This window comes from Harpia harpyja, chromosome 13, assembly GCF_026419915.1.
Source record: "Harpia harpyja isolate bHarHar1 chromosome 13, bHarHar1 primary haplotype, whole genome shotgun sequence".
Taxonomy (NCBI): Eukaryota; Metazoa; Chordata; class Aves; order Accipitriformes; family Accipitridae; genus Harpia; species Harpia harpyja.
The window spans coordinates 37547168-37559624 of NC_068952.1; the positions used below are offsets into that span (position 1 = coordinate 37547168).

The 12457-nt window shown below is 44.1% G+C and overlaps 1 protein-coding gene across 2 annotated transcripts in view; it reads left to right on the plus strand.

Annotated features, from left to right (window-relative positions):
• Positions 1-3425: 3425 nt before the first annotated feature.
• Positions 3426-12457, plus strand: part of THBS2 (thrombospondin 2) — a 35154-nt gene continuing 26122 nt past the window's right edge. The window contains exons 1-4 of one of the 2 annotated variants that reach the window (XM_052806086.1): positions 3426-3441; positions 4895-4969; positions 5887-6443; positions 7986-8070. In XM_052806086.1, the coding sequence (XP_052662046.1) occupies positions 4900-4969; positions 5887-6443; positions 7986-8070 (712 nt within the window). In that variant the 5' untranslated portion in view covers positions 3426-3441; positions 4895-4899. Of the gene's footprint in view, positions 3442-3683; positions 3706-4894; positions 4970-5886; positions 6444-7985; positions 8071-12457 lie in introns of those variants that run through there. The other variant, XM_052806085.1, reaches the window with a different exon arrangement.

Here is a 12457-nt window from a genome sequence, read left to right on the forward strand (position 1 = left end):
AGCAAGCTTCTGGGTATGAGCACTTTGTTGAGTAAAGACGAAGTTTGTAAACGGCTGGTAGCAAGACTTCCCTCTTTGACAAGACTGTTGTAAAAGTATACCAGCCAGTACTTGTACAGCCCACAGCCATTTGTTCTGACAGAATGTGTTAGCATTTGTATCTGGATACATTTTATACCTGGAAATTATTTAAAGAAGGTTGGAAATAAAACACTTCTCCCTCTGATTCAAAGAATGGAAAACTAAGTACCTGATTATGATGCCCATTTTTTCTGACTACTTATGCACCAGAACTGAAAGCATACATAAAGCTTTGTCAAAAATAACTTTCTCCTTCATCACAGATGAATTCACTGTCCCTTGTGCAATCTATTCCAATATTCAAAATCTGCATTTAGCTGGAGTACTTACAACATGTTGTCTGAAGAACCACCCAGGTCTCTCTCCCTATCATTACGAGCTCATTCAAAAAACTGAATGGCTGAGTCACATGCTAATCTGAAGTCATCTGTTTCAGTTTTGGAACCTCGATACAGTGAATTATGAAAATCAAACCTCACCACAGGAAGAAAAAACTGAAAAATTCTTTATGCCTGTGGGACAGCATTTCAGAGAGAATGTTTATCAGCATCAGGTGAACAGCTAGGACTGCAGGATAAGACCTGAAGGACTCCTCATCATATTTGTGCAATTAGATCCATTTCAACTAGTAGGGACGCTTTTGTGGCAAAAGAAAAGAAAGTCGATCAGGATTTCACCCAGCAAAACTCATGGAATTTGTCTTCTGGCATCATGCCACAGTAGCTTCAATTTTATCAGAAAAGCAGTCAAAAAAAATTTTCTAGTATGTATAGCGTATTCCACTTCTTTAGTGGGATTTCTTCTAGTGTAGGAGAGTTCAAGTCTTGCCCCAAGCTAAGCTAAGTCAGAATGTCAGTCATAAACTCCTAGGCAAAACCAAGGATTATTTGGTGGAGATCCGTTGAATCACAGTTCTTTCTGAGATAGTGCCGTACCAGAATCCTGCCATTCCCCAGTGATTTTCACTAGTGCACGTTACCTTGCACGATGCTCGCATGATCCAGAATGGAAGTCCCCTAGGGCTGGTGCAGAAGGGAAGAAAAGCAAAAACCCAAACAGTAGACTGAAAAAGGCAAAGGGAGGTGCATAAAGAAATGAGAAGTTAAGGACCTGTGCTCATGCCTGGTGTGCCAGTCTGAAGCAAAACGCAATGAAAGGTAAAGCACTACAGAAAACCAGCAGTATGAGAACTACTGTTACTTCACTAGCGTTCCTAAATGTTAGTAAATCTGACTTTATTATCTCTCTAGTTACCATTGCTCACTTTCACTTTGTACTAAAAAAACCAGGTAGCTTGAGAAACGTGAACGTAATTCCAATGTTTGCGTGTGTACGTTGACTAGCTGGGGAAAGCAGAGTGCGCATTCGTTCCTGCGAGCCGTTCTGTCAGGAATCCTGGAAAGGAGAGGATGTTTACCTCTTCCAAGGTGGCCAGAGGAAAGTGAGCAGTGAGCATTTTCACAGTCGTGGAAAGAACAAAACCAAATCTGTCTTCTGAAAGGTCATCATCCTATATATACATCGCTCAGCTTGAAACAATATGCTATCAACCATTCATTCCTGCAACGCCTACAGAGATGGAAACAAGAGTTTTGTTATGAGGTAGCTGGTTAAAAGCAATCACCATAAAATTTGGCTCTTTTTTTTGCACTGTCCTTTTACTGGTTCAAAAATTTCCACTGTAAAAAGTGTTCTTATATGAATGTACAAATAGTAAACTGCACTATCTCAAAGATACCTTCTAGGTCTCTTAAACACTTTGCTGCCCTCTCTTCCCCAACTGTAAACCTAGAGCAGCTTCCTGACGAGAGCTGTGCCAGTGCTGTTCAAAGTCTTGTGGAGAACACACCATATAGCTACATATATAGATATAAAGACTAAGTCTTAATGTAGTGGGGGGAATGAGTAAACTCAGTAGAATTTGAGGTTTTGTGAACTTCATTAGCTATTTTTTTAAATTCTTGAGGTTTTGCAAAACTGAAAACCAAATGTCTTCGGAAGACAAAAAAGCCCTCTCCCTCCTAGCTTGGCTTAGTCCCCTGGACCCTGTGAGAAAGGGGAAGGCTCCTTGGCTCCCGCTAGCCTGCCGGGCCACGGCCAGCCAAGTTGGAAGGAGCTTCCATGGCAAAAGGAAAGGCAGTGATGCTTGCATTGGCGTTTTCTGCTCTAGTGACAGATTAGGCCTTTTGAAGTCTTCCGAGTTCTGAAACATCAACACCTTTTTCTACTGGAATTTCAAATTGTGATGAGCAAAGTTGATGACTTCCTATGCTGTTTCTCCTTTATCTTTCTTTTTCTTTTTCTTTTTTTTTTTTGTTAACATTTGGGGTGTTTATCCACCTATGCATTTGACAGGGCCCTGTTTCTTGGGGATTCTGCAGGCAGCTCAGCCAAATCCATGCCTCTTCGCATCACCTGCAGGATCCTTCCACAGATATTCTGCAACCCCAGTTCGGGCCTCAGCAGCGGGGATCCTGGTCTCCTCATTTGACTTCTGAAACGTTCCCACGTGTCAGGGCAGGTTCTGTGGACCCACCGCAGGCATCCACTCTCCTGCTCCAGGCGAAGCATGGTGCCTGCAGCTGCGCCGGCTGCTCCTCAGCATGGTGACCCGCTAGTCCAAGGGTTGGGACTGGAGTCCGTGCTTGTGGAGGTACTTTCAAGTCCTCCCAACGAGACTGGGAGCAGCCCAAGAGTGGGATTTCTTGTGTGCCGCTTTCATTAGCCGGAGGCAAGGCTCCCTCCGTGAGGAGGAGCAGGCCCAAGCTGCCTTTGGAGAAAAGCGGGACCGGAGCGAGAAGCTGCTGACTGACCTCCAGTAAGCGCTTTAGAAGCGGAGGGGGGGAGTCAGTCTCGCCTTTGGGCTGCCGGGTAGTTTAAAAATACAAAGGATAAAAATGAGAGGATTCAGTCCTCGGGAAGGCTGAGTTTTGCCGCAGTGGCGGCAGGAGCACCGAGCTCTCCGCCGGCCAGGTTTCGCGAAGCCCCCGGCCGGGCCGGAGAGGCCGGGGACGCGCTCCCCTCCGCCGCCGCCCGCGGGGACCGGGCCCGGGAGGCCTCGGCGGCGGGTCCCGGCCGCGCTCCCGTCCCCGCTGCCGGGGCCTGGCGCCGCCTCCCGGGGGCTCTGCCGCGCCGGGGCGGCCGCGCTCGTCCCCGTCCGTCCGTCCCCCCCCTCTCCCCACCGCGGAACCCCGGGCAAGACGGCGCGCTCGGCCGCCTCTCCCCGCCCCTCCGCGCCCCTCCGCTCCCTGAGGGGAGGCCGCGGCCGCCCGACCCGCCTCCCGCACCGCCCGCGGAGGGCGGTCGGGCGGTTCGCGGGGCGGTCGCGGGGGAGGGCCCGGGCCCGGGATGGCCCCGCAGGTAGGCGAGTGCGGGCCGCCCGGTGGGGAGGGGGCGGCGGGGGGGGGGGGTGGGTTATGTCACCGCCGCGGAGGGGGCGAGCCGGGGGCGCGCCCCGGCGCCGCTGATTGACAGCGGGGCCCGGCCCGCAGCCCATAAAGGCGGCGGCGCGGGGCGCGGGGCCGCGGAGGGACTTGCGACGGCGGCAGGGCACCGCGCTCCACTCCCCACCGGCCTCGCCCCGCCAGAGCCTCAGCGCGCCGTCGGCTCCCCCCCCCATGCCAGGTGAGGCGGGAAGGCGCCGTGTCCCGCCGTGAAGCCCCCTCCGGGGCGCGGGGTGTGTGGGGAGGGTGCTGCTCTCGCCGCCCGGCCGGAGCTCGCCGTGGGGCAGCCGGCTGGGCGCCCCGCGGTGGGGACTCGGGGTGGTGAGGGGAAGGGGAAGAGGAAGGGCCCTGCCCCGGGGAAGGCTCGGCGGGGGCGGTGTGCGGCACCTGCCCGCTGCGCAGCCGCGCCCGCCGTGTCGGCGGGGGCCGCGCCGGAGCCGTCCGGGCAGGGTCCCGCGGGGTTTGTGAGGTAAAAGCCGGCTTGCAGGCGTTCGCCGGGAACTGGCTGTAGCGGTGGTACCTCGGGGTGAGAGATGCGAAGGGTTCCCCGTAGGAAAAAGGAGACGCGGACAGGAGAAGGTGGCATCCCTGAGCCCTCACAGAGGTGTGCGGCGCGAGCAGTGCTGAAGGGGTAGGGCTGTAGCCGGGGCAATGGCCGGCTGCGCGTTCCAGGGAATGCCGGCCGCTCCATTCATTGGGAGTGCAGACACACACGGAGATGCAATTACGTGGCTCACGGCTGCTGAGTGCTTCGGGGCAGAAGTGGCATCACGTTAAAAGTCACTTTATCCAGCTGTGGTTGCGTACAGAGGGTTGTAAGAATGGGTCAATGAGATGAGGTTATATATGTATATACAGGAGAGAGAGAGGAGTTTGTGTGACGGCAATGAAAAAGGTACTGAAAAGTACCCCAGGTACTCAGAACCAGCACTAGTGAGATCCCATTGTCCTACAAGGAATTGCAGCTGAACGTTGTGCTCCAAAGTAAAGATGGAGCTACTGGTGTGCTGTATGTCGTGTAATGGGGTGCAGTCCCTATGCCAGCTACCGAAATATCGTGGAGAAAATAATAGCATGTATAGTCTGTATGTCTTTCGGTTTTTGTTATTAAGGACATTTATTTACATAAAAAGGAGCTTTGTCGTCCAGAATTCCTCTTCCCTTCACTTGATGTCATGCTTTACTTCTGGCATCAAGAATAACCCCTGAATAAGTATTACAAGAATCGGACGAGACAGAAATTCTGTTTTTATATATATAGTTGCTTATAATGAGAATTCTGTTTATGGCATTTCATGAAGTAAATGAAAATATTTGTAGTTGATAAATATTATTTCCCTAATACTTACTAATTCTTGGTTTATTCATAGGAGTTATGCTGCAGAGGAGGGGGCTGTTGTGGCTTGCTGTCTTGATAACCCTGTGGGTTTCCTCAAATGCTCAGGGTAAGTTCTGACACTTCTTAACTAGATACAGAGTAAAGCTAAAAGTTGGTGTAGAACATTGGCTTACCTGAACTACAGTGGGAAAAGTCATCAGATATGGTTTTTGTAGAAGTGCCTGGAATAGTAGTTGCTGGGGGTATTTTTGGTAGATACATCTTACCACTGCTAAATGAAGATTCCCCAGTGAATGTCCAAAACCTGCTTTCTTTAGAAATTATTGATCAAAATGTACAGAGTCTCAGAAATAATTGCTATTACACTTTCCTCTGCAGTGGAAATGTATGGTGAAATTTACATAAACAGACTCACTGAATGGGGTGAACATTTTACAAAGATAGAGAAATAGACATCTACAGACCAAATATAAGTAAACTGGCACAGTGCCAGACCCTCATTTACATCTGACTTCTTGGCCTGAATCTTTAAAAAGCAAATGTCTTGCTTCCCGTTGTCATGTGGCCACGTCGCTTCTCATAATTTGATTTTTATTAGCTGATAGTCAAAATATAGATGTTGGCTCAACTTCCTTATCCCTTCATATATATTAAAAATATTTAATGAATACATTGTTACATGCATCCATGTGTAGGCAGATACATGACATACAGCATGCATATATATATATATAAGTGTGTATTATATAGTGCTATAAAATATATAGCCATATGTTTAGTTATATAATCAACCTACACACATAGAAGGAGAGAGTTGTCATGTAAATGAAAATCGCAGGTGGAAAATATGATTCACTTGCATGCTAGTAGGAACAGTTCTGTTTGTGGAAGTAGGAGAGTACTGGGTTTACTCTGCTGATCCTTACACCTGTCATACAATTGAAGTTATGAAGTATAGCATGCAGAGTTGTTTCTTGTAAGACTTTTTGTAGACACATTGTCACTCACTGTTAACTTTTTCAGATGGTGACAAGGAAGAGGAGATTACCTTTGATTTACTTCAAATCAGTAACATAAACCGAAAGACAGTTGGAGCAAAATTGTTTCGGGGTCCAGACCCCACTATCCCAGCGTATCGTTTCATTCGGTTTGACCACATACCGCCATGTAAACCAGAGAAATTAAAAAAGATTGTCAAACTCATACGGCAGAATGAGGGCTTTATCCTTTCAGCCACCCTGAGACAGGACAGGCAATCTAGAGGCACTATCCTTGCTTTAGAGGGTCCTGGCATCAGTGAGAGGCAGTTTGAGATCATTTCCAATGGCCGGGCCAACACCCTGGACCTTATCTATTGGGTGGATGGCTTCCAGAACGTGATTTCCTTGGAAGACGTGGACCTTGCTGACTCACAGTGGAAGAACCTCACCGTGCAAATAACAGGCGAGAACTACAACCTCTATGTTGGCTGTGACCTTATTGACAGCTTCATCCTGGAGGAGCCTTTCTATGAGCAGCTGAAAGCAGAGAACAGCAGAATGTATGTGGCGAAAGGGTCCATTCGGGAGAATCATTTCAGGGTAGGTAAGCTGGAGAAACTCGGGTCTCTGGTGAGGTAAGAAAGTAACTGCAGGTAGTGTGAGAAGATACAATAGGTGCAGTTTTGTTCTCCCAACGCCTCTTGGATTTGACGGGGTCACAGGTGTTCCCAACCAGAATTTCTCCAGAGTGTGTTTTTATTCATTACTGGTTTTGTGTTGTGTGAATTTGGGGTTCCTGGAAGCAAAGGACTGGTAAAGCAAGGTCTAGATCCAGGAAAAGTGCACAAAACCAGTCTATGGGCTTTCCTATGCAACCATCCACTTTCTTTTCCAGATGTAAGACTTCTAAACATGTTGCATTTTTGTGGTGATTCGTAGAATTCTTTGGAGATTTCTTGAAGAGCTATTTTTCCATTGAAATCTATCTATTCAAGTCATAAAAGCCTGTCAATATTTTTAAATTTTATTTGAAAGAGGAAGGAAGAAAAAGAATTTTTAATGGAGCTGAAGCATGTGGTGTTGGTCCATCCCCTAACAGAATATCTTGGTTTGCCATTCTGAATAACCTTTTTTTTCAATTTAAAAAAAAAAAAAAAAGAAAAAATTGAAACAAAATTAGAACAAAATGTTTTGATCAGTCCTGTAAATGAGGTTTTTTTTTTTCTTTTTGTGGAAACCATTTATTGTTTCCCTTTTGTTTTAAAATGAAGCAATCAAAAACTTTCTGGTTTTCCTATAAAATGAAAATTACCTCCTGCCTCATATAGTGATGTGATCTAGCCCAAGTGCTTTGAGAATGGCTTCTTTTCACTCAGAGCTTAAATCAGACTTGAACTCATGGCTTCAAAAATTTCAAAAAGCCCTTTCTTTCTCATCCTGTTGTGCCATCTAGTTGTCAGCCAGAGCGTGACATGCTGAAGTGTGGTTCCAGGGGGTGACCAGTTTTGGCAGGGAAGCTAGAAGTTCTTGCCCATGGTCTCTCTGTTCCTGCCTCCATGGCTAAGTTTCTCCATCAGTTGTGCTCATAGAACTGGTTCTGGAGCTGTACTGTTAAGTGGGTCACTGAAATAATCTGTTTTTAAAGTAATTTTTTTCTTCTTTGAGTTTTTTTCTAAGTGAAACAGATACCAGTCTGTTTTTATAGCGTTGTCTCAGGGTAGTGTCAGCACAATTGAGGAGGCAGTGAAGTATGGTGCATGGGAATGGCTGGATAAGGATGGAAGTGCGATGGGGCAGGAACTTCAAAAGTTGGCTTTGACCTCATGACAAATGTCTCGTAGAACTAGTCTAAAAAGCGCGCTATGAAAATGGAGATTTGAGCTCATAGCTGATTAATAACTTTTATTATGACTTATTTCAGAACATAACTAATTTTGTTGCTTATTGAAATTGTATATAACAAAACTATAAACACATTTTTTTTTCAGTGTGTGTCAGGTTTAATGCCTTATGGATTGTTTTTTGCATGTTTACTTATGGCTGAATCCAGTCAGTAGCATGGGATTGAGACAGATCAGTTATTAGTTACTCCCAAATTGATCTAAATGTTTTTTAATTATTTTTTTATTATTATTATTACAGGGTCTTTTGCAAAATATTCAGTTAATCTTTGATACTTCAGTAGAGGATGTTCTGCGTAAAAAAGGATGCCAGAGAAGCCAGTCAAGTAAGGCTTTTTTACCTCATTAATACCGTTCAGTTGACTCTGAAAATGAGAAATGTCAATGGTGACGTATTATCCTGAAACCATGCAACAGATCCCTTTGAAATGCAAAAGAAAATGAGTTGCTTTTTGGTGGTAAAAAGAACATACTTTTTACCTATTTTGAGGTACCATTTCTACTCTCTAGCTTACTATTTTAGTTCTTATTGCTTAGGTTTAGAACTCTGAGCCTCTGTTTATAAGTTGGGAGGAAAGCTGTCAAGCAAGAATTTAATAGAAATAGAAGGAAAAATGCATATGTTTGAAAATGTCTACATTCTTTCCATGAGATGTCCATGATTCTTTGAGCACAAGGCTGGTAATGTTGCTTATGAATTCTGCTCCTGACTCTCAATGGGCCCGTGAGCAAGTCTGCAAGTCTTAAAAGACACTGAATTCCTCGGCAGTAGGAAGTTTGTTGACTGAAAGAGGCTTTGGGTTTGAGTCCCAGAGCATTGTTAATCAAAACAACCTAAGGCAAATAAAAAAATAAAAAGAGGTATGGAAGGCATGTATGTGACAGGCTGACATGTGTTCTTGTTAGTCCAGTTCATGCTGACCTCACCAGGAGGGGAGCCCTCTGTGCGTGGGAGTATATTGGATTCATCATGAAAGAGTTATGAAAATTTGTCAAGTATGCGCTAAGGTTTTGTACTTGAGCTCACGAGAAGTGCTGGCTATTTTACTTTCCAGTGTTTGTAACTGGCAAGAGCTCAGTCAAGAATCAGAGACAACTGAGTCCATCCGAGGAATGTGGTGGGTGCACAAGGCAGTCAGGACTTCAGGGTTTTATTTGAAACTCCTGCCATCTGAAATGCCATTATTTCTGTCACTTCGCTAAAACATATGATGTAGAGCAAATCAGTTAAGCAGACTGTATTCAACCTTTTTCCTTGTTCATGCAAAACCCAGAAATTAAGCAGTAGCAGGTCTTGACTTCTTCAAAGGGGGCCAGAGTACTGAGACTTTGTCATAAAAAGTCTCTGAGATACATAAATGTGTGTATATATATGTATGTATATATCTATATAGGGGTGTGTATAATGTATATGCACAAAAAATTTAACTGAGCTTGCTAGTCTGTTTTTAAATCTTCCTAAAGGATATTGGTTGGTTATTTCATATGTTCCAGAGCTGTGCCCGGGTGCAGGACCTCAGACACGAGTGTGACAATGTGTTAGAAATGAGTCATGTGGGCTGGAATAGAAGTGGCCTTAGATGGCACAGGCAAGAAGACGTGCCCTCATTTTTTGATTGTCTTCTCTCCCAGCCAAGCTGTTTTCTGTACTCAGAAACTACTCAGAACTAGTGATCACTAGTTTTCAGCTTCGTTAGTGGGAGAAAATGTTTGAGGAGCAGAACAGCTGTGGGAAAATAGAACATATATTTAGGTTTAATTGTAATCTGAATAAAAGAGAAGGATGATTTCAGGAAGGATGCAGTTCAGCTATCCTGCTTCATTTACTGGTGGAAAGAAAATTCCCAGAAGTAGAGGTAGAACCTTGAGGGCACATTCAGCAGTCAGAGGCAGAACAGTCTCAGTCAGGAGGATGGGATCCCTAGGTGTAGACAGATTGAACCAGCAAATCCAATGAAAGACACTGTCTACAAATCTTTTATATTATTATTGGTTGATTACCACAAAGGGAAACAATGTGACCAAGTGTTTTGAAATATCACCAAGTAGAAATGGGATGTTACTGTACTTCTACTGTGAAGAGGAAGCCAATGGGAGCCTAAAGGGATAATTGAGTTCTGCATGCTGAGACATACCTTAGGAGGAATTCTTACACCCTTCAGCTGTTGCAGCTGTAACCAACAGATAATATTTGCTTAATGTATTTTTATCACATCTGTCAACTACCAAATTTTCAGGTCCGATACATTATACAGATTTGGGGTTTTTGTTTTATCCTTACTGGGAAGTATTTAGCAAATAGTTCAATTCACAGTATCTTTACTTTTACTTTGCAACACCAAGAGAAATCTACAAGATGGAAATTACTTGTCCAACAACAGAAGAGGGCTAATAGCACACTGTGGCTTGAGGCCATCAAAATTACTTGAGAGGCTTGTTACATGCATGGCTGATTTTCTGGCATTGCCTATCCAGCTTAATTACCACAGCTGAAAAGCCATGGGCGATATGTTACTGACCACAAGGTACATATTTTCCCATTTTGATGGCCCACTCGTTGAGCTGAGGTACAGGCACTATGGTGCCATGTTTATGTGTGAGTGTCCCATAACAGCATGACAGATGTTACCAGTGAAGTGCCCTCAGCTCTGAGGACACAAAAAGCCTGCTGCTTTTTCAGACACAGGACTGTGTTTTCCTTCTGTATCTTTAATCCTAGTATGAGCATGTGAGGTATGGTGAAATGGTAGCTTGGGAATTGCTGTTGGGTTGAGAGTGGGGAAGGATCTCTGTAGTGTGGTGGCTGCAAATACTTTAGGCAGGACTTACACACAGCGCTGGATAGGAGAGATAGCAAAAACACGCCTAAATAGGCACATCAATAAAATCCCTTCTTCAGCTAGATCAACAGAATGACATTTGCATATGTGAAAGGATGCACATTCTGCTCTTCTGGTTTCTCATTTTAAAGATAATCATGTGGTCCTTAGGAAATTAGCAGGAAGCCAGCAGCAGAGGACTGATTTCCCAGTGATCCCCAGGCATCTTCTTTCAGTCACTGCCAAGTACCAGTAGGAAGTGTGGATTTAGTTCTTCTAACATAGTTTTGGTTTATGTTTCCTGCTGAGATTGCAGCTTTATTAATGTCCTCAGAATGTTCCGGTCAAGGCACACTCCGTGTTGGCTTGAAAAATATGAAATTAATGACCTGAGAAGTGCTACGGGGGAATCTGAGAAACCTAGTGTTTCAGTGTGGTAGGAAAATTGCATTCTTTCCAAGGAATCAAAAAGCAGCTGAAGTAAACAGTTATGACACAGAGAGTTCTGATCTGCTATGTGGTATATTGGTTTTCTCCCATCCTGTAAGTGAAGCTGGACAATTACTTCAACTCTGGAATACTGCGAACAATTTTTTGTAGACCTTGGCTAGCGGCAGATACTTCATAGCTAATTTAAAAGCACATCAAGCCAATCATTTTAAGTATGGTTGAGAAGTAATTATTTAATGTCATCTTATGGGTTGGTTCTTTGTTCTTTTATTTTCAGCCTTCTAAATGAATGAAGAATACTTTGCTCCCATTTTCATTGCTTGTACGTTTAAATATAACACTTTACATTGTACAGTCAAGCATCAAATCAAGCCCTCAAAATTTTTAAACTGTTGCCACCTTCTGTGACTTGTCAGCACTGAATGGTATTGGCGTGTTTTGAAACATATGTTTTATGGCACACGTTCCTGTGCTGATTTCTTCTTTTTAAATTGCTATATCCTTTGCTTCTCCTTTCTGTTTGGTAACCTTGAGTTATTACAACATTACTAGATCTGGTAAACAAGTCTTTATTGAGAGGCAGGGCAGTATGGATTTCTGTATAGCTGATACCAAGTTTGAGTGTACCATGGAGTCCTTAGAGAAAGCTTCCATGGAATCCATAAGATATTTATCTGGTGGAGATTTAAATGCTTAACAGACCACAGACTGTTTTATTTAGTTATCTGTGTTCTTTTTTTATTAATTACTGCTGATGCTCTTTGTTGTATTCTTTTTCAGGAATTTGCTATATGGACAGGGGCGTCTTTTAAACTGATATTAGAACATGTCCAGTTCTCCCTGTATAATGCACACAAAGTTCTGTTTTAATTATGATCTGCCTGATGGAGGAGTGTTTGAAGTGACAAATCAAATATTCAGCCCAATCTTAGCTTGACCTCCATTTCACTTCAGAATTAAACTATCATTATAATAGCTCCTCTGAGTTTTAACACCAGGCAGTGCAACATAGAGCAACCCAGAGTCTGGTATAAATTGCATAGTGGTCTGAATTTGATGCAGGTAGCCATGGAATTTATGGGCAGAACATAGACAATGACTTTCTGCAAGGAAACTCTTTCCCCTGCCTTTTTCTCTGCATCGAGCAAATGTGATAGGTCATGAAAAAATCTGAAACCTTTCATGGCTCTGAATGGATAAAATGGGTTTGCTTTTTTGATACTGTGTCCTTTTGTTATGCCTTCTTCATAAATTAATGTGTTGCAGTGCCAGCAATGTTTTAAAGTGAGGGCCGTGTGAGACACAGCTTGGCTCTTAATTTTGAAAAGGGAAAGCCTATAATTGGAACCAGCTGACATCTAACCCCTCTCTTTTATTCATGGGTATAATCTAGCATGAAGCCATGCCAAAATAGATGTGTTTAAACCCTACCCATGGGTGCCAA